This window comes from Balearica regulorum, chromosome 5 (assembly GCF_011004875.1).
Source record: "Balearica regulorum gibbericeps isolate bBalReg1 chromosome 5, bBalReg1.pri, whole genome shotgun sequence".
Lineage (NCBI taxonomy): Eukaryota > Metazoa > Chordata > Aves > Gruiformes > Gruidae > Balearica > Balearica regulorum.
Window position 1 is genome coordinate 45,541,502 of NC_046188.1, and position 20,889 is coordinate 45,562,390.

Consider the following 20,889-nt stretch of genomic DNA (forward strand, 5'->3'; position numbering starts at 1 on the left):
GAATCACTTCACCTTTAGATGAGGTATCTGACCCCAACAGTTGTTTGCCACTCTCCACTATGGATCACGTGTGGGAAATGCACGGTCCCTGTGGGGAAACAGCCAAGTAGAACAGTATGTGGCAGGAGGCTGCTGAAGGGGTGATGGGAGCAGCACTTGTAAGTGATAAAAAAGCCTGGCATCAGTTGAAAGTAGCGTGAAGAGCTCCAACCTGTGTGGGAAAGCACAAGAAGTGGCAGCAGATATTTAACTGTTCTCATAAAACTTTCCACTGGCTATTTGCAGTGATTCCTCCTATCCCTGGATGAGATGAACGAAATTGCCTGATTAAGTCCACATCCTTGGATGTCCCAATTAAACCAGCTTCTCATCTCCTCTTGCTGAGAGGCACCCTGCACTCCCTGACTGAAGCTGGTAGCAGCACTTAATGTAATACACTGAGAGCTTATGGCTAAAGTTTGAAGCTCTGATTTGGGATGGAGCCGGTAAGCAGCAGGCTCTAGAAAGAACACGGATACTTTAGTGTGAAATGAGCCATTGAGGAATTCATAAACTTTCTGGTAATAGCAGGTGACGACAAGAAGCACTCGAGGGTAATAGGGGCTGGCAGTAGCTTCAGAAAAGGACTGCCTCTTACCTTGGCAAGCACAAGGGAAACTCCCTCCTCCTCCTCCTCTTCCCCTTAAACCAAAACAATTCCCCCTTGGAAATTCTGGAAAGGAGTATTAGTGCACTAAGACGACAAGGCGTTCTGCAACATGGGTCTGAGGAGCCGGTTCCAAGAAAGAAATCCTCATACACACAGATCACAGAAACTCGAGCCCCTTTCGTATCAAAGCAACTTCCTCAAAGGCCTTCACAATTCATTTTTCTTTCCAAGGCCTAATGAAGTCGGAGACCTTCAAGGGAAGAGAAAAGACAGATTCCTGCCAAAGCACCCCACTCCCTGGATTTTTAAGAGATCAGAACATTTCAAGCTGCTAGTTCTGCAACTAAATATAACAACATTGCCTCCACACTCCTCCTTCTTCAAGTCCCTAGTTTGAGAAGGGTTGAGGACAAGGGGAAGTGAGGAAGGGAGAAAAATTTCTGAAGGAGAAAAACTGCTAAAAGACAATGCAGTAACATTTTAAAAAACTGAAAACTGTTTTATCCTGAAATATCATTGTATCATTGAAATGAGGCAAGATCATATACATCTGCGAGTTATTATCTAGCATGACTCTTGATTTCCAAGGAGTAGAATCAGCGCTTTGATACGTTGTGTGACTCATAAAAGAACAGTTTCAGGTCCCGATGGTAGGACAATGGTGACAGCAAGATCAGCAGCTGATGACTCTGCAGCACCCCATCTAAGCTGTTCTGGTGCAATTTCCACACAAAGATCAGATCAGCTTGTGGCTGACATGAAACCTTGGATCACAACAAGCTTTGCTCTGGTGAGTATTTCATGGGAATCATGTAGGAGCAGGCAGGAAGGGCTCTTTAAACATAAGATGAGAAATGTGTGGGATTCTAGGACGAGGTGCTAAGAGTGCAGTGCTGAGTTGAGATCTTAGTCCTTCTGGAAATGAATACCATGAAGTTTATTCAAAGAGAATTTTTCAGACATTAAGACTTGCGTCGACACAAAGAGTATACTGAAGGTCTCATAAGGACTCTAGATTGCCTGCTGTCTCTTCTCTTAAGGGTAGTGCTACTGGTCCAAGTCTTCATCCAAACACTGCACATCCTAAAGAGCTCACTGATAAGTCCATCCCTAATAACCATTCTTTCCTGATTTTAGTTTTAAACCTAGCCCAGTGATCAATTCCCACATTAAACCTCATACATTTGTCAAGGCCTTCACCAGTCCTTCTCTTAATACTACAAACCCTGAATAGATCACCAAAACCCCTTTTAGTCCCCTGCTGTCCTGACGGAGACTTAAACATCCATTGGCCCCTCTCAGAACCAGCTCTTATTCTTGCCCTGTAGGCAAGGCAGGACAGAAAAGAAATCTTAATCCTAGACACCAAGCAATTCTATTTAGGGTCCCATCGCCTGTGCTGAACGTCAAAGCAGCCTTATGACTCCGTGCTCTCACTAAAAGATAGGGTTAGGAATAAAATTACTCAACATTAAGTTGCATTCACAGACACGACCCAAAGGGTAGACATCAGCAACATCCCAGGAACTACCACCGCTTTGAGACTATTGGGCTTTAGTAGACCACAGTTTAGACTAGCATTAGGAGGTAGTAATAAACAGCTTTTACTGCAACAGCAGAAGGCTTGCAGACATAATGAGGCTGTTGTGGCAAAGACCCCGTGACTCCTGCTGAGCTTGCAGGGAGGCCTATTTCAGTGCTAAGTGAACTCCAGGATTCAGAGTGGATTTATACTTCTTTTTCCAAAATAATAAGGATCAAAGAGTTTCAGTCTGTCTCCTGCATGTAAGTTTCCAAAAGTAAGCTGTGACTCCATGCCAGAAAGCTCCTCCAAGCCATGATTACTTTCAGGGACACAATGCCTCAGCAGCCTTTTATTAAAGTTAGGATTATGGATAGGAAGAAACTAGGAGCTTCTTTTGTTGATGAATCCCAGAAACATGCACAAGTGGACAAGAACTGTTGCAGCTAGGGCTCCTGGGCTTGTGCTTTATTTGTGGCTGACCCTGCACCATCAAACTGTCTTGGAACACTGGAGGTATAGCTGGGGTTAGGCTTTGCTTTTGGAAAAGAAGTATGGGCCATGACCAGTTCTTATTATGCCCTCAAGGCCTGCAGAAGTAGAACAAGAAAACAGCAGTATTTGAGGGTGCTATTTAGAAAACACCTAAGAAAAACGAGGAGAATTTGAGCTGGTTTTACACACAAAAAGACTTCCATGGATAGTTTAAAGAACTACATGCAGTAGGATCCTACAGCCTGCAGTTACTTCACTGACACCGCGCCATGACAAAGCCTAGGAAGGAATCAGGCTGAACTTTTGTCTCCCCTGACCAAGTAACAAAGTACTGGTAGCAGGCTGACCACAGGTAGCTGCTGGTTATTCTGGGCACAGCCCTGAAGCATTGCTGTACCATGGGTGCTGAGATCACAGTCAGAGGTGGTTCTAGGACCTTGTACCCAACTGGCACCAGAGTGTTTTATATTTACTCTCTAGGCCTAAGCCACTGAAATAGCTTGACCTTCTCAAACCATTTCACTCCAAACTAAAACATTGTTTCTTTTTCCAGTGTTACGGTGTTCTTCAATCTATTCCATCCCAAAGCTAACCCTAAATTTAGCCATATATGAATAAGAATTTCCAGTACCAGAAGTTTACCTAAACTAGAACCTCCTCGCACAGCTACTCATCCTTCATTCTTAACTTGTGTCTCGTTTCCTTCCCATGAAGAAGTTACTGAAGCCACAGAATCCTACCAACACCAGCCAGCCTTCATCCCTTCCTGAGGACTAGGCAAACTCCAGCTTCAGTGTTTGTTGCCCCAACCCTCACTCTACTTGTAACTAACTCTGCAAAACAAAACCAAAGTTGCCTGTTACGCTTTGCATCCACACTTTTTGTTCATCACTGTACACTGTGCTCTTTAAACACTTACTGCCTAAATTTTAGATAACCCTAAATGTGACACAGCATGCTGGGCTGCTCCCCTCAGCACACCCCACAGCAGCAGTGTTATCTGGTCAGGCTTAGGCTCAATGACACAAATATACTCCCTCACACACCCTCTAACCAGATTATCAAGACGTTCTCCAGTTCTGTCACCAGTTTGTCCATTATAAACAGGTGAGCTTTACAGTTTTAACAAGCTTTTTTTTGTCCTTGCATAGATCCTAACCACAATCTCCTCTTTCCAGTGAGGTAGTTTTGCTTTACTGATGGAATCTGACGACAGCAGCCTTAAACATGACAAACCTTCTAAGATCCTGAAACATGCCATGCTCTCAAACCATCTGGTCCTGGGCTCTTACCCTTATATGAAACATCTCTGCATATTATAAACCAATTACATTCCTCAACTGTAGTCCTCTCCCTGTAAACAACGGTTAGCTAGTTTTAATGCTGAATTCTAGCATGACTACACACAGGAGGACAGTCAGGTAGAGATTGCTGCATTAAGGACAGAGCTGAGATTGCATTTACAAGGTACATAACTGCTGGCAGTATTGCAAAGTTCTTACAAGGTCCTGATAGCACTCACAGGAGCATGCGACAAAAGTTCTCTTAGTTGGTGAAAATAAAGGGTTGAGTGGGAAGCAGTTATCCTAGAGATTTTGTCATAAAGACAGGAGCTACAGACCACCCTTTCCTACCAAGCTGATTTCAGGGTACAGACAAAGAGACTGCTTCCTCCTCTACTTGTGCTTTTCTCTCCTCTTTGCTATTGGAGCATAGGAGTCCTCAGCATGGCTTGCGATGAATTCGAGAGAAGAGAATATCTCATTACCATTTTGCTGCCTATTAAAGATGAGACAATCTAGCTGTGGTAAAAAATAAATAGCTGTATGCAATTATGAGAATTGCCAGACATCTAATTTTATGTCAGGCAAGACTATTGCCTAATAGGAAGACAATGTTATCCTGCTGTTGCCTTGTTCAGATGAGAGATGGCCTTGAGCTAATTAGCTTCCACTATAGCCAGGCATGAAATTGCCAACTTTATGATAGTCATCTGATCAGCGATGTGCTCTCTGCATCTTCTCATCACATAAAAGCTGGTTACACCAGCTTCTCCACTACTCTAACAAAGTGCAAGCTCCTCACTAATGACGACTGGGATACTGAGGGAAATTTAAGAGAAACCAAGAGCAGGTTCCCAAATCCCAGACACATCTCTGCTTTGAAGCCTTGTCCCTGTTAGGACATCTTCCCACTTCTGCTCATAACTCACCAGTGTGAGGGGATTTTTTGCAACCAAGAGCCTGCAACCCACAGCATTCTGCAACCAAACTTCCTCATCAAGATTTGGTACTTTACTAGCCAAAGCAGGAGTTGCTGAGGACTTTAGGAAGAGCCAACAAGTGTGAGAAAGAACATTCAACCTGGGGTGTTACAGGACACAGAAGATTGTTTTCATAACATCTGTGGTGAGATTGACTAAAGCAATAAACAGTCTGCCAATACTCCAAAATGCTCAAAAGGCAACTCTAGCAACCTAATACATTGTTTTATAAACAATTGGTTTCAAACTGATCCCGAAATTAATGGGAAAGGCAGCAAAGTCATTTAAGGATAAAGGTGCTGTGGTTTCTGTATTGCCTGCTGACTGCTTGCACGACAGCAGCCATGCACCAAAGCACTACCACTCAGGCATAGGGGTTGTGTCCGTCCCTCTCACGCTGCCGGTGAGAACTGGCATGGCAAACCTTGACAGCTGACATACAGCCGCCTGCCACTCTGCCTGTCTCGTGGTCCCAGGTTCCTGAGAGCGTCTTTTCCAGAGAAATCTGCCTCCCATGTCCGCTCCAGGGCTGATGGCAGCTCATCCCGCTGCCCTTCGTGGCCAGACCACAGCTTAGCATTTCCTCAGCAACCCAACCTACCTTGCTGTGCCGGCTGGCTCCTCAGGGCAGTGGCTGACCACGATGGTGGGCTCTGCTCTGTGGGGATCCGTTCCTGGGCCTCCTCCAGGCACAGCTCCCTCACAGGCAGGACCTGCGCCTGCACCCTGTTCCCACCACGTCCATGGCACCCTGCAGGACAGGAAAGTGAGGCCTTGGCACTGCCATGCTCATCCTTTGCTGCTTCAAGGAGGCAAGTGGCTCCCGGACACATTGACTCCGCCACCAGATGACTCCTGCTTTGCTTATAGCAGGCAACGGCCCCGAGGCAGTAGTCTCACCACTGCCTTACGTGCTGCCCTGGGGCATAAACGAGGTTTCCAATAAGAACACAAATTACAGCTAAGCCCCTTTCTGAACAGTCATTCAGATTTGCTAGGGCAAACAGCCGTGGCTGAACGGCTGGCGATGGATCCTACCACCTTCCCACCCTGCTCATTGCGGCAACCTGCCCTCTGGTCCGGCTCCTTCTTGTCAGGGCAAATCTGCTGCCACCTCCGTCTGTCCCGGCCACCTCCCTCACTTCCAGACTGTGTGCCAAGGGCTCCCCCTCCTCCTCAGGCCATCCCCTCCCATACTGCCCCACACCTTCTAGAAGCTTCTGGGAGCTTCCACACTGCCCTGGTCCGGCTTCCACACCACCTCACTTCCACAGCTTCATTACAGACCTAGCACCAGTGCCTTTCCACTTAAAAATGAAACAAGAAAAAAACCCAAGCCAAACAATAAAAAACCCCAAACCCTATAAATCTGCATCAATGAAATACAGTCGTCAGATGTGCAAGTTGCTGGGATGCTGCTTTTCAGAGTCACTGAAGTACAGTCACGCTGTCGGCTGGCAATACAGTTGTACCATTTACTAATTTTATGAGCTGCTTAGAGAAGTTATTTCTAGGTGTGTTAAAAAAACCCCACAAAACCAAAACCAGCAGCAGCAGGCAGCCATGATTTTTGTGCATTTAAATTTTCACCATAATATTGAAGTATCACATATTTTAGGTTTGATTTCATCATGGAGTTCCCTTTCCTCTCTCCCTGCCCAGCCGAGCAAACATCCAATTAAACATTTGCAGTGGGAACAACGCGTGGCGCACAGACAAACAGTGCCACGGGCAGCTGGGATTACCTCAGGTGGGATTTCATGTCAAGCTGGGATTTCCCAGCTATTTCCATGGCTTCAAAACCTTAATACTGCTTCCTTCCAAACTCCAAGCACCAGCTACACAGCATACAGTTTTAAAAATAACTTCCCCAAGCAGAAGCTGCATCTGCCTCTATTTAATAGCCCTCAATGGACTTTTTTCCCCTCCATGATCCTGTCCAATCCCTCTTCAAACATGCACAAAGTTAACAGCGGCAGCAGCATTTCACAGTGTCTCCACCTGTCTCCCCCCAGCCTCACAGCACATGAAGAGACACATCAGCTTTCCACCAGGCAGCAACGTGACATTGGTGACACACCTGCTGCCATGTAGGCACTGAATTCACAGAATCACAGACTGACAGGAGTTAGAAGGGACATGTAGAGATCATCTAGGCCAACCTCCCTTCTAAAGCAGGATCACCTAGACCAAGTTGCACAGGATCGCATCCAGGTGGGTTTTGAACATCTCCAGAGAAGGAGACTCCACAACCTCTCTGGGCAGCCTCTTCCAGTGCTCGGTCACCCTCAGAGCAAAGAAGTTTTTCCTCATGTTCAGATGGAACTTCCTGTGTCCCAGTTTGTGCCCGTTGCCCCTTGTCCTGACACTGGCCACCACTGAAAAGAGTCTGGCCTCATCACCTAGACATCCACCCTTTAGATATTTATAAGCGTTGATCAGATCCCCTCTCAGTCTTCCCTTCTCCAGGCTAAACAGACCCAGCTCTCTCAGCCTTTCTTCCTCATCCTTGTAGCTGTCCTCTGGACTGTCTCCAGTAGTTCCCTGTCTGTCTTGACATGGGGAGCCCAGAACTGGACACAGAACTCCAGATGTAACCTCACCAGGACAAAGTAGAGGGGGAGGATAACCTCCCTCGACCTGCTGGCCATGCTCTTCTTCATGCACTCCAGGATAGATACCATTGGCCTTCTTGGCCACAAGGGCACATTACTGGCTCATGGAGAGCATGTTGTCCACCAGGACTCCCAGGTCCTTCTCTGCAGAGCTGCTTCCCAGCAAGTCAACCCCTAACCTTTACTGGTGCATGGGGTTATTCCTCCTGAGGTGGAAGACCCTACACTTGGCCCTTGTTGAATTTCATTTGGTTGGAAGGTCCTGCAAAACTGTACTGTGCTCCCAGGTGACTACATAGAGGGTATTAGTTTTGAGGAAAGGGTGCCCACTGATTTCTCCAGACAGCTTCTCTCATACACCATGTGGAGCCCATCTCACTGCTGCTCTGCCCTGCTTAAGCCTGGCTCAGTTCTGCAGCTCTGAAGGTTTGCCCACAGGGGTCTAGAGGAGGTGCTCCAAAATACAAAGTACTCAGGCATCTGTCTCTTCTCCCAAGTAGCAAGTGATAGGATGAGAGGAAATAGCCTCAAGTTGCACAAGGCGAGGTTTAGATGGGATAGTAGGAAAAATGTCTTCACCAAAATAGTTACAAACATTGGAACAGGGTGCCCAGGGAAGTGGTTGAGTCACTGTCCCTGAAGGTATTTAAAAGACATGTAGATGTGGTGCTTAGGGACATGGTTTAATGGTGTATTTGGCAGCGTCAGGTTTAGAGGTGGATTTGATTATCTTCAAGGTCTTTTCCAACCTTCATGAATCTATGGTTTAAAATGGTGTGTCAAAAAGGACCTGGTTTACACATTTGTTATAGACGCTTTTGCCTGAAGGGGAAAGAGCAAGCTCTACCCACCCACAGGGCAACAGGGGCATCTTGCATAGTTTATTCTTTTTGGTTGGGTGGGTAGTTGTTGTCTCTGCTTTTTTTTTTTTTTTTTGCCTTTTTTCTTTTTTCCTCTTCAACCCTCATACTGTAAGAAATGCAGATTTAAAGGGAAGAAAATTACTTCTTTCTCTCAGATGCAGCCAACGCTCTTGACTATTCATGTGCAAAAAACCCCGTACCCATCTACACAGTCTATCCCACCTCAGAAGACCAATACAGGCTGTTAGGTGGCATATTTAGAATATGGTTTTATAATCCTATTTTGTCAAATTCCAGGTCTTTCCACAATGTTTACTATGAGGCAACCACTAAGAAAGCACAAGAAAACCCTCTATCAGAAGTTATCGGACTATTTTCAGTCCTATTTAAGCAGAAGGAAAAAAAAAACCATAAACAAAACACACTGTTTTATAAGAACCTACAGCCTCTAGGGAAAAACTGTTTTGCCAAAAGAATTCCCAACCAGTGCTAACCAGAGTTAATTACAACATGGTATTAAAAGAACAACTTCTTTTCAAATACTTAAGAGCATCATGAAATAACCGCTGCCAAAATTAAAGGTCTGCTCTCTGCTGGGTTATTGTTCCAGGCTGTCTGCAGACATCACTGCATGAGTTTACTATTCTGACATCATTTTGCAAGTTCAGTGCCCAAAGCACATGCCTGTACTATAACACGGTCTTGACAGGACCTCACATTTCCACCCTAGTAAATCCTAAATAGTTTCCAGAAGCACTATGTAGAAAATACCCAGGAAGCATTCTGGGTAAGCAATTCAGATGATCACATGCTCTGGGATTCTTGCTGTCTCTGAAGAGCTTCCATATGTCCAGTCTGTAGCTCTAAGCAGGGCAAAAAGTAGAAAAAATCAGTCTGACGCACATTCCTCTGATCTCCAGTGCTGTCACAACTGCTGTTTTGGAGTTACTTACCTGATGCCAAGGCAGCCAGATCCAGAAAGAACTCCAGACCGAGAACTTCCAGGGAAATTGCTTGGACAAGCAGAGACAACACAGAAAAGGCTTAAGGTTATTGAACAGGAGGTAATGCTGGCAAGAGTCACACAAAGGACAAGGCCTGCCACTATGGGTAACATAGTGAGGATCTGAGGTCCTGGGGAAGGTCTAGATCTGAGACAGGTCTGGAACAGCAGCATGGTAGCCTCACATAGGTGTAAACCAATAGTTCCTAACTTAGTGAACACTCACAGAACAAAGAACAGTATCAAAATAACCTCTGAGCTGCTGCCATTGCTCAAAGCACCATTGTGAAGGAATGGGAGTTACTCACATCTGAAGCCTGTAGGAGGGAAGGGAAATGCTCTCTAGTTTCCTAGAGATGGGGCCTGTTGTGGTTACAGAAGTAGGTTTCTGCATTTTCTGCTTAACTCTGGATTATTGTGGGGACACAATTCACCTCATGATGCCATTCATTAGTGAGAGAGGTACAGGAAAGACAACACCAAAGAGAAATTTAATTCAAGTGTGTGCAAATACCATCCTTAGGGGCTAAAGCAGGATTTTCCCTCTCAGATTCCATGCCTCTTAGAGCATCCATATACTACTTGGAGCCTTATACTTCTCTTAAACCCCTATTTTAAGTTGGGATAACATTTTTGCCTGGAGAACTGAGAATACCTTTTCTCCAGATACAGAGCATCCAATATTCCCTTAATCCCTCCCCACAAAAGCCAAACAGCTCACACACACAGCCCAGCCAATTGTATTAGGAAGTTAGAAGGGAGAAACCAGAAAATTCATACCCATGAGAAGTAAGAACGTATGGCTAGGGTTACACAATCTACTTAGGAGAAGGTAATTTCCCATGTTTGGCAGAAAAGATTTTAGCCACAAGGCAAGAAATTGCATGTGCTCTACCAGCACATGCCTGCTAGAAACCATTTATAATGGCTAAAGCACACTTAGCTTTACTAGCACCATTTGACTAATAGCTTTGGTTCACTAATAGCACTGTTTCTGCTAGGGACCTTGTGCCAGCTTACAAGTATTTGAAGACTTCCATGCTAGTAGATTTTACACTGACAGGTTTTAGCATCAACTTGGCTTAAGATGTCATTCAGAAATCCTGGCTGCTAACTGAGGTTTATTCTTTGTAATAAAAGGCCAAGGCTAGAGCCAAGAGTCTCAGAGGCTAATGGGTTAGAGCCAGACCATGAATAATTGAAGGTATGTTCTCCATTTATGGCATTGAGTGGCAGCAACTGGCTGTGAAAATCCATTTGTGGGAATCCCAGGGTCCTCAGGCTTTTCAGCAATGAGCCCCTGTGGCTGCTGTTCCTCACCTTCCCCAACCAAATCATGGAGTCTGACACCACCGCTTGCAGTCTGTTCTTCAGCAGCCAGAAATCAGACCTTTTCTCACGTCTACCAAAATCAGCCTCAACCCCTGGGCAAAGCCAGCAGGGACCAGCCACACCACCACACATGGGAGAGTTACAGAGAAAAGAAGAGCTGCCACATGTTACATTTGAATATGTGCCATGCAGAAACCATCACAGAAAACAAGACACATTGTAACCTATAGGCTTATCCACACCCACTCTAATGCAGTTCCTCTTCCCTTTCTAGAATGAAAAAAAACTGTCATGGGAAGAATTATAGCAGCTTCTGAGTTCCTCATGATCACACAGAAGGAGGAATGTTACCAGTTCATTACTAGGGGCCTTGCTTAAGGCCACAAGGAGGTCACAACTATATCCTTGCAATATTAATTATTGGCCTGGGACAGTTATATAGTAGCTTATTGGTTACAGACAAAATGCTTCCATGTGCTGAGCTACTGCAGAGGCTGGCATGGTGGGTTTTACTAGACAAACATTGCAGCTCCCAAGAAGCATGAGTGCTATTCTGATTTCTAGTTCCAGCAGCAAACCTTTATCTCTGGAGACAAGCTGGGAGCCTGGCCCAAGGAGCAGCAGCAGATTTTTGCCCTCTGAAGGTCTGAGGACTTTCTTCCTGGAATCCTTTTTTAGATCAGGTTCCTAAGCATCAAATGCCCCCTCCTTCCCCCTAGAATGACCACACAAAGAAACTGAGGGTGGAGTGAAACAGGAAAAATGGGGACAAAAAGAAGCAGCTCCTCATGCTATCTTCAACTTCCAGAGCTACTTCGGGCAGAAACCCAAGAAGCAAGCACATCCCATATACAGCAGTAGAAGACATGCAACAAAGTATCCAACTGTGTGCTGCTCTAAGAAATGGAAGGGAAAATTATCCCTAAAAATGCCAAGTATGCAGCACAAATCATTTACGAGGAGAATACATTTGTAATTACAAGTTATTTTAGCTACCCTGCTGCCAGGAGTAACTAGGAGCAGAAGGAAGCTATGAGTGTCATCATCTTGTCCCCCAGGGACCAGCCCACGCTGCTGATACTACAGCACTCAGGCTGAGTTTTCTTGATGGAACACCTCCCTCCAGTGGCCAAAAGCAAGTGGTTTCCACAGAGCTCGGGCAGTTGGGGACAAGCAGTAGTCCTCACCTTCCCGCCTTTCTCCTTCCGGCTCCACATCAGGCTGAAGGAGAACCAGCAGTGCCCTTCCCCACCTAGCAGCCATCTGGTCAGGTTTGGCAGCTTTGCCATGAAGTGTAACCCTCTAAATAGTGAGGCCCTGGGAAAGTATTGCCACCTGATTAAAGCAGGATGCTCTGGGAAACCAAGTAGAAAGAGGGGACATCCCATATGACCAAGAATCAAGCTCCCCTCAAGGACAGCCCAGTGAACAAGTTGTACTCACAGATCAGACAGATCATTGCACCCTACTGCTGGTCCAGGATCCATTTCAGTGCATCTCACTCTGCACTCAGCTGGTCAGGGTACTGAATTCTTGACTTTAGACTAGTTCCCACCAGTGTTTGCTGGTAGCACCCCAGCACCTTCTTCTCTGCAAACTTCACTGTTTCTTCAAACATGTATGAGGACTTAGGTCATGCTCATTACTTCCTGAAGCAAGAGCTCCAGACTTCAATAGCACACTAACATAGGTCCTTCTAAAGACAGCCATCTTAAATGGCCAGACACACCACCACAGAGAAGGATCTGAAGGAATTTTGAGCTCCAGCTCATACCTACTTCTCAACTGCTTAGCTGAAAGAAGCAACAAGATTCATACAGTTGCTCTACCTACTTCTCAAGAGCCTTTCAAACAGTCAAGCCCAGCATGTGGTGGCATAACCTACAAAAATGGCTACCTCAGCTTGCTTCCTCCTCACAGTGGCAGGGCAGGGGCTGAGAAATCTTTTTTTTGAAATAGCAGCCTGGAGGGAGGATCCTACTGAAGGTGAGTAGGTAGAAGTAAAAACGGTAAAGCTAAGCTAGCAAGAGCTGTATGCACTGTGGGTATAGCAGCAAGCTTATGTTTTGTCAGTCTCTGAGGCTTATGACTTCATACAGTGCAGACTGTAGAGATTTGAAGCGACATCTTCCAAAACAGAGATCACTTAGCTTAGGAGATAGCAGGTAATTCAAAGGAACTACCACTCAGTCAGTTCACCCTAGGACAGACATCCTTCATAAAACAAGGCAAAGTTTACTCTAGAATATAGCCTAGAAAGGCTATATTGTCACCTCCCACGGCTGGGCAGTATCTTCCCAGTCAACATCCATCTCACATGTTGGCCTCAGAACACCTTCTTACAGGCCCTTTGCTAACTTGAAAAAACAAGGTGTCAGTGGTCTCCACGTAAGCCCAAAGGAGTGGAGAGGAAGCAAGGGGAAAACCACTGCAACGCACAATTCATAGGCAGAGATGTATTTTTTTAGCAAAGTCTTTATTACAGAAATATTCACCCTCTAGACTGCATCTGTACATGCATTTCTTCCAGTAGGAAGATGTTGCTAAAAACAGACAAAAAAAAGGAAACCCAGCATGGGCTCCTTTTTATTTGCTGCTCAGCATTGGCATCTTACAAATCAACAAGAATCTTACAAGTAAGAACACATTAGAGAATAGACTTTGTGCTACAAAAGCTAGCAAGCTTTACTGCTAAGAAGGGTGCCTTCTGCTATAGCAAAGGTCAGCTTGAAGGATCTGTGCAGGAGGTGGCAGGTGTCTCGAAATAGCAAAGCCTTATCAGACTTCCATAAAAACCAGTTGCCCAGTCATATCTACTCTCCCCAATCACTGCTGTGTCCAAAGATAAGGACAGAGCAGGGATCCACTGCTGGGTCCCTGACCCCCTGCATGAGCCCTTCTTCCCAGAAGGAAAACTGAGTAGGTAGTGAAGCCATCCCTTTGAACTGCTACTAGGGTTATTCCTACCAACCCCACCCCTGACAAGAGACAGTCCTGGGACCACCTGTGTAAGGCAAAAGCTCTCTCACCAAGTACCTTGTATCAGGCCTCAGGCAAGGACCATCCACTTCTCCCTCATACAGCTTCCTGCTGTCAGGGTGATTGCACACATGTGCAACTGCAGGCAATCTGTTGTGCCCTAGCCACCTCTAAGACTGAGGATTTGCACCCAGCTCCCTTATCTAAGAAGTTGGGGCAGTTTTTCACGTATATTTCCTACTTACTTCTGCTCTACATCACTCCTTGCTGCTGGCCACTGGCTGAATAGAGCAAACAGCCCAGCCATTAAGTACAGAGACCACCCAGCCTGCATGATTGCAGAACCAGCTACTTATCTGCTGCAGTGCTTACACTTGAGACAGAGCTCAGGACACAGCCATGGCTCCAGACCACAGAAGAGTCAAAGACTGGACAACTGAAATAAAAGCAACTTATCCTTGCATCCAAACTACAGAACCTAAACCAGACACTGGTAGCAGTGATATCTCCAATATACAGTGTCGGCAATCAAGTCAGATCCCTCCATACTCAAAAACCATAGCTAAAAAATTTTATGTTCATAAAGTGGGCAGGGGAAGAACCAAGTTAATCGTAACCTCTATAGAAGTTGGCAACCCAAGACTGCAACCAGCAGAGTCAGCCTGGGGCTGAGACCACACTATGCAGCAGTCTCTGAAGTGCCTCCAAGCTGACAGGAACCAGCAAAGCAGTGCTGGGGGAGAGGAAAAGGTAAAGAGGCAAGTGGGAGAAACATGTAAGTGTCAAATCCAGAACCCAAGGGTCCCATTCCAGAAGCAGCCGAGCACCACCCCTACAATCTGCCAGGCCACCCTAGAAATAGGTAGGCTTGGCTCCCTCCTGGTAGCTTCTCATCATGCTTGAAGGGAAGAGCTCTACTGAAGGCAAGGCATAGCTGACTTCAGAAGCAGGAGAAGCAAGTATGAGGGTAGTGCTTGATATTTCAGATGAGAGCCTAGACTGGAAGATGCATGGTAGGAGCTGAATCAGGTTAACTGCAAGGGAGGAGAAGGCCTATAAAGCACAACCAGTTACCACCACAAGTCAGTGAAGTAGGTGAAGCTACTAAAGCACTGGAATCTCAACAGCAATCCTGGCTCATGAGAAAAAGACATGGGACTTTTGGGGGGCAGGGGAAAAGTTGTGTGGGAGGAGAATGAGGGGGGAGAGGAGTTATTGTATGTTAGGTCCAGTGGGTTGTAGAATGGAGATACGAATAGTACTGTTTAACATGGAGCAGGCAGCAAAAGCACTGTCCCCTCAGGTTAATCGGTGTCTCATGTGATATGAGACAGTTAAGTTCTGCTTCTTGAAATAGAAATAATCCAGAGGCAGGATGCAGGTGGCCCAAGGGCCCTATTGCCAGAAGATCAGGCTGTATTGCAGCTCTAACAGTTCTTAGCAGAGTGGTATCAGAAATGGGATGTCACAGGAATCATGGTCAATGGTTGGACAGTCTGGGTAAGAGGCAGGAATGTTCTGTTTGCTCCTTTCTCTGTTGCCGTAGCTCTGGAGTCAGCCAACTCAAGACTTGGGCACTTTGGTGTAGTCTTCACTGTGTATGTTCTTGCAGAGTGAAATGGACAGTATCATCCCCAACAGCTGGAATAAGTAATGAAGAACGGGAACAAAATCAGCAACCAGACAGATAAGATGGGAAGAAAGGGTGCTACAGGGGAGCAGAATACAGTGGTCTCCTTAACACCACACAAGTGAACAGAGTTGGTCCCCAATGCAAGGAAAATGCAATAATCAGGATGACAAAAATATTTTGCTGCAAAAAAGATGTGCCTTCATCTAGAATCTATGCTATGGGCTTTCTAGGGCAGCAAGTGGGATCTCACTTGTCTCATTCTTCCTGGTTACGCATGCAGTGAATTGCCAAGCGTCAGACACAGCAGCAGGAACCACAAGTAGATAAGGCTTTGTTCAAGTTCTAATCCAACCAATGAAAGCAGCAGTTCAAAGCTCCAGGTAGACACAACTAAGAGCTAGAACTGCACTGCCACTGAACCAGGTGTCTATCACTTGGGAAAATAGCTTTACCTTTAGAAGAGTCTGTGATAAGACAGTATAAGTTCACATCAAGGAGTGACTTACCTCTATAACAGCAACACCAGTGCAAACCCCAAGAATGATACCAAGGTTGTCCTTCAACCACTTCTCTGCACCATCCATGCATCCCTATGGAGAAAACATGGTCACAAGGGAAAGAAGCTCAGATCTAAGTATCTGAAGACTGAAAAAATCCATAACACATCTCCTTGTGCATGCAAAGATTATCCCAGTTACATGCTATACCAAGTTTCACAGTAGCTTTAGCAAAAAAGGGAAGGATCCTTGTCCCCTCTTGTCCCCATTTCCACAGGTACTTGAAGCAATACTGACATAAAAATAGTGCTCTAAATAATTCCCAGAGGAACAAAGACAAGGCGACTTCAGTAGAAGCTTCACAGGGCCCATACATGCCCACTCACCTGCTTGTGAACAGGCCAGTCAGCATACGTTGCAGTGCCATTGACAGGGTCATCCAGATTACAGAAACCGCTATATACCTCAAATTCCCTGGAGCTATTGGAGCAGGAGCAGGGATATGCAGTCATGCTTCGGTTGATAAGAATCTCATTACTTTCCCAGTCCTTTGCTCCAGCCCAGCCACAGCAGGCAATCTAATAAGCAGAGAGAGAGAGACACACATCATCATCATGGTATTACACTTAGCACTAGAAACATACTGCTCGTGAAAACAAACAGGCAGTGGAGGTAGAAGTACACAGGAGTTCTCCGTGTAACAACAGTCTGGCCATACAGTTTGCATGAATTAGTTACATTACAACATTGCCATGATTACCAGATGATAACCTATGCATAGGGCTGTCCAGAATACAGGGCATTATTTACTATCCAAGAATGACTCTGCTAGCAAGACAAGAGTTATAGGGCCACTTCCAGCAGACTTTTAGCATAAGTTGACTATAACAAGCACAGGCCATCCATAAAGTTCTAGCACACCAGTCATACTGGTATATGTATCCTTCACCAGCCTTACTACATGAGGCCTAGATACTCAGATTTCAGCAGGCCACACAGCTTGACATCAATTCTATAGAATGTAATTTTGATTAGTTTTTGCAAACTAAATACTGGCAAACCTCATCTTATCTCCAGGTGACAATGCTAAACAGAAGTAAAAGTACAAAACAGATGCTGCTGGTGGGTCAGCAGGAGGAAGGCAGTTGTCCTGTGTGACATGTTTGAGAATTTTTTCAGTCCCTCCAGTTAATTGTCAGCAGATTGATTTGGCGAGGGAGAAGCAAGGCAGGCAAGAGATTAATGTGTTGACAAGATATCCCATGTATTCAAAGACATCTCAAAAGGATTACTACCTAGTCTTCCACTAGCAATGTCATTTCCATAGGTTTAAGTGCTAGACTATTTTTCTTTGAGTAGCACACATTTTTTGAGCAGACACGAAGCAGGAACTTTTCATTGCAAGGTACCACTTCTCAGCTGTGGCTCTTGAGGGCCACCAGCAGCCACCACACGATGGCGTCGACATGCTGCCAAACCCCAGCGAGTCACAGCAAGTTTGCGCCCGCCTGGCTGCAATCCGGGCTGGCTGGAAGATGGGATGAGGAAAGTTTTCCATCCGAAGAAACATTTACATTCCTATACAGCCACGTGGTAAAACTGCAGTTGCTGGAGGGGAAAGCACATCGGGAAGTCCAGCAAAGACCAAGATCTTACACATGGATCCCAGTACTTGCACGGTGGTACAGAGCAGAAAGGCTATCAAACTTGAGGTGGAAGTTTAGGGAAAATCCCCCCCTGCTCAGAAAGAAAGTGTAATGTTTCAGTCTGACATAATGGACACAAGAGCAGAAGTAGACAGCTGGATACCCACACCAGGACGAGCATTTGGTTTCCAAACAAGTGTTGCAGATCCAGCCTCCAGAAGGAACTACCTCTGCCTCACAGAGGTTTGGACTTTAACTCCAAGACTGGTCTACAGAACACCCACCCTTTTTCAAATGCTAACTGTAGTGTACGAGAGGAATTAGACTTCTCCACCTCCACAAAACCTCCTCCTTCTGTTCCTACATAAAAGAAGGCCTCAAGCAGGATCCTCTCTCCACAGTAGACTCAGCCTTCTTGAGTTCCCTAGCAAGTAGATGCAGCTACAGTGGTAAAACATAAATAAATCATTCTCCCTCCAAGGAGGGGAAATACTGCAGGTCAGTGTTTTACAGACTGAAAAAAAAAAATGCTATTACTTGTACTTACTGCACACCAGTCCCACACTGCGCATGTATTTAACCATAACAGTCAGCAAGCTCTCAAGCTTGTGGTTTGGCAGTGAACGGCTATCATGACTCCAGTGTGCCTGAGCACTGACCTAGTTGCTCAAGCACTGACCCTGATGCTAAAACAGAAATCATGGGCGGTTGGATGGCTCCCAAGAACGCTTACTCTTGCGGAAGAGCCCTCACAATAAGCAAGCAACACGCACCACGTAGTAAGGCAGACAGTCCTGCTGACTTGCCTGGCAATAAGCTAGGGACTTTACTTGCTACAAAAATAGCATGCATTGTGGCTTTCACACATATAGTATTCTGGAGGCCTTGCAGACAAGGAGAAGTGTTGGGGTGCCATTTGATAGGCCAGATACATTAGGCTATGCAGCCAATACTAGCTACTAGGAATGGTTCTGGGTCTTACCTAGCAATAGCAAGCAAGACAGTTTTCTAGTATGCAGGCACCAAACCTCACAGGCAACTTCATAGATCAGCCAGATCAACATGCTACAGTACTGCCTCTTGCAATACCAATTTCCCTGTCCTCTGCCTAGTTTTAAAGACCATTTATTGCACTGACAAATAGCATCATCTGCCTCTGGCTGCTCCCCTGCCTCCCCCATGACTCACCTGTGTTTGCACATAGTCCCATGCATCTTGTGAGTTCCTCTTATCATCATTCGAAGGGTCATAATTTTTAATCAGAATTCGAGCTATGTGGGACAACTCTTCTTTCAGCTGGCAAGGAAAAAAAGGCAGGAGAGTTATATTAGTTAATTCTTTGTAGCCTCTTCTTTGGGGCTTAGGGTACATAGCACCTCTCCCTATCACCTGTGTAAGTCCTGCTGTGGGTCCACCTTCCCCACAGTGGGGAAAAAATGGGCTCATCATTGTCATGAGTGTGAAAACATTTTACTTTGCTCTAGCTCCAGTGAATGAGGCTAGAGCAGAGACAAACTACAGATAGAGATTACAAGCACTGCAAAAAGAAGTAGAACGGGCAGTAGCTTCTGCTTAGACCTCTCCAAAGGATCTGAAGGAAACAGTAGCAAGTGCTCAGGCTACCCCACTCCCACAATACAGCTATTTTTAAGTTATAGCAAGAAGACAAACAGAATGAACCATGACTGAAGTCTTTGGAAAATGAGCATTTAATTGGCACATAAAGCAATGTTTAAAAGAAAAAAAGCAATCGCGCAGTGACAAATCCCCCAGACTGACCTTCAAATACGTTACTCTGCAGTCTTGTCTATGCTTTTGAGAAGAGGCAATAAATACGATCAACAGGATGAAATATAGAATGGGTTTACCAAGATAAAGTCTCACTAGGATGACCAGGTAGCATTTCTTGCTAAGAAAGTTTGTTTCAAGGCAGAAGTAAACACAACATAACCACCCTAGCTTTCAATGTTGCATGGCCTGCTGCTGTGTAAGAGGAAAGGTATTCTAGAGAAAATGAGTTAATTCTAGATCCCCATTTCCTCCCCCAATCAGTTTCTTGTCAAGCTTATTAAGCAGATGGGAGACTGCTACTCAGGTTCCTCAGAAGTTGAGGCTTAGAATAAATTCCTTTGCTTATTCAGTACAGCATTATGCTTGTTACAGTGTTGATGAGGAGCACATTTGATACACAGAGAAGTTCATACATCAGACTGAGCAATCATGCATCCCCTTAAGATCAGAATAGACAGGAAAATAAGTTGAACTCACAAGAAACCAGTTGTGGAGTCCTGAGCAAATAAGTGTTATAGTGTATGGAGGACAACTAGAGATCTACCACAGAAAAACTTGGGATGCTTGGTGGCCACAAAACAAACAGCCAGCCCTACAGGCTCCAGTAGTCCAGAATCAGAGAACAGAAACAGTCTTAGTACACATCAGGAAAATCCTTCCAGGAGAGACAGGAAAATAGTAAAACAATTGTACAAAGCACAAACTATATCTCTTCAGAAGTGTTATATGCAACTGCAGTCACTCAAAAAAAGCCGAGTCCAAAAAGTAACAAGTACAGATAAGGTGATACATACAGTCTCAGTCTTGAAGGGAAGGTAAGACAGCAGCTTCACTATGCAATGCAACAACCAAAGCAGTGGTACTTCCTAGCAAGTCCTTGCCCAGGCACAGAGAAGGGCTACAAACCTGACAAGCAATAATGAAACAGAACTGGGTATGGTTATCCTGGAAAGACACAGGCTGAACAACTGCTGCCTGCTCCAGATGAGACAGAGGTGAAAGATAAGTGTAAGCTGAAAGACAACATTGCCTTAAGTACTCGCAGGTAACATATTCCTAACCTCGTACTGCAAGTGAGACTCTGGTCCAGAATCTCGGTCACTGCAGTTCATCTCCAGTGCTCAGGGAAGGTATGAGTCACTGCTCCTGTGTGCAGCTGGGTTTTCTGACACACAGCTGGTGGAAACTTCCCTTTTTCACAAGGCATTGATCAACCTCTCCCCAAACTCCTACAACTGCTGCTTCTATATTAAGACAGGAAGTACTACAACAGTTATCACAAAGCTCAGGTATCATCCCTTCACCCACATTCCTTAACCAGAGATATTTAGCACACCTTTCAGTCTGATAAGAGGTGCAAGCTACCACCCAGCAGACTCCTTCACCTTCTTCCTCCCACCTCCTTCTGAAGCTCTTCTCAGCCAGCCTATACATGAGAAGAGCTGTTAATGCTAAGGACAGACACAGATCACAAGAGGCTGGAGAGAAGTGTCATTAGACTGCTTGAGGGATGGGACAGAGTTACATCAGCCTGAATGCTAGGATGCTCACACCCCATGTATTACCTTTTTGTCTGTGGTGCTACGGCGTATTTCAAATCA

At 45.4% G+C, this 20,889-nt stretch overlaps 1 protein-coding gene across 4 annotated transcripts in view; it reads right to left on the reverse strand.

Annotated features, from left to right (window-relative positions):
- Positions 1-13,199: 13,199 nt before the first annotated feature.
- Positions 13,200-20,889, reverse strand: part of CD82 (CD82 molecule) — a 41,347-nt gene continuing 33,657 nt past the window's right edge. For 3 of the 4 annotated variants that reach the window (XM_075754687.1, XM_075754686.1, XM_075754685.1), the window contains exons 6-9: positions 18,686-18,793; positions 16,238-16,429; positions 15,861-15,944; positions 13,202-15,362 (exon numbers count right to left, since the gene is read on the reverse strand). In XM_075754687.1, coding sequence (XP_075610802.1) covers positions 15,285-15,362; positions 15,861-15,944; positions 16,238-16,429; positions 18,686-18,793 — 462 coding nt within the window. In that variant the 3' untranslated portion in view covers positions 13,202-15,284. Of the gene's footprint in view, positions 15,363-15,860; positions 15,945-16,237; positions 16,430-18,685; positions 18,794-20,889 lie in introns of all 4 variants that reach the window. The other variant, XM_075754684.1, reaches the window with a different exon arrangement.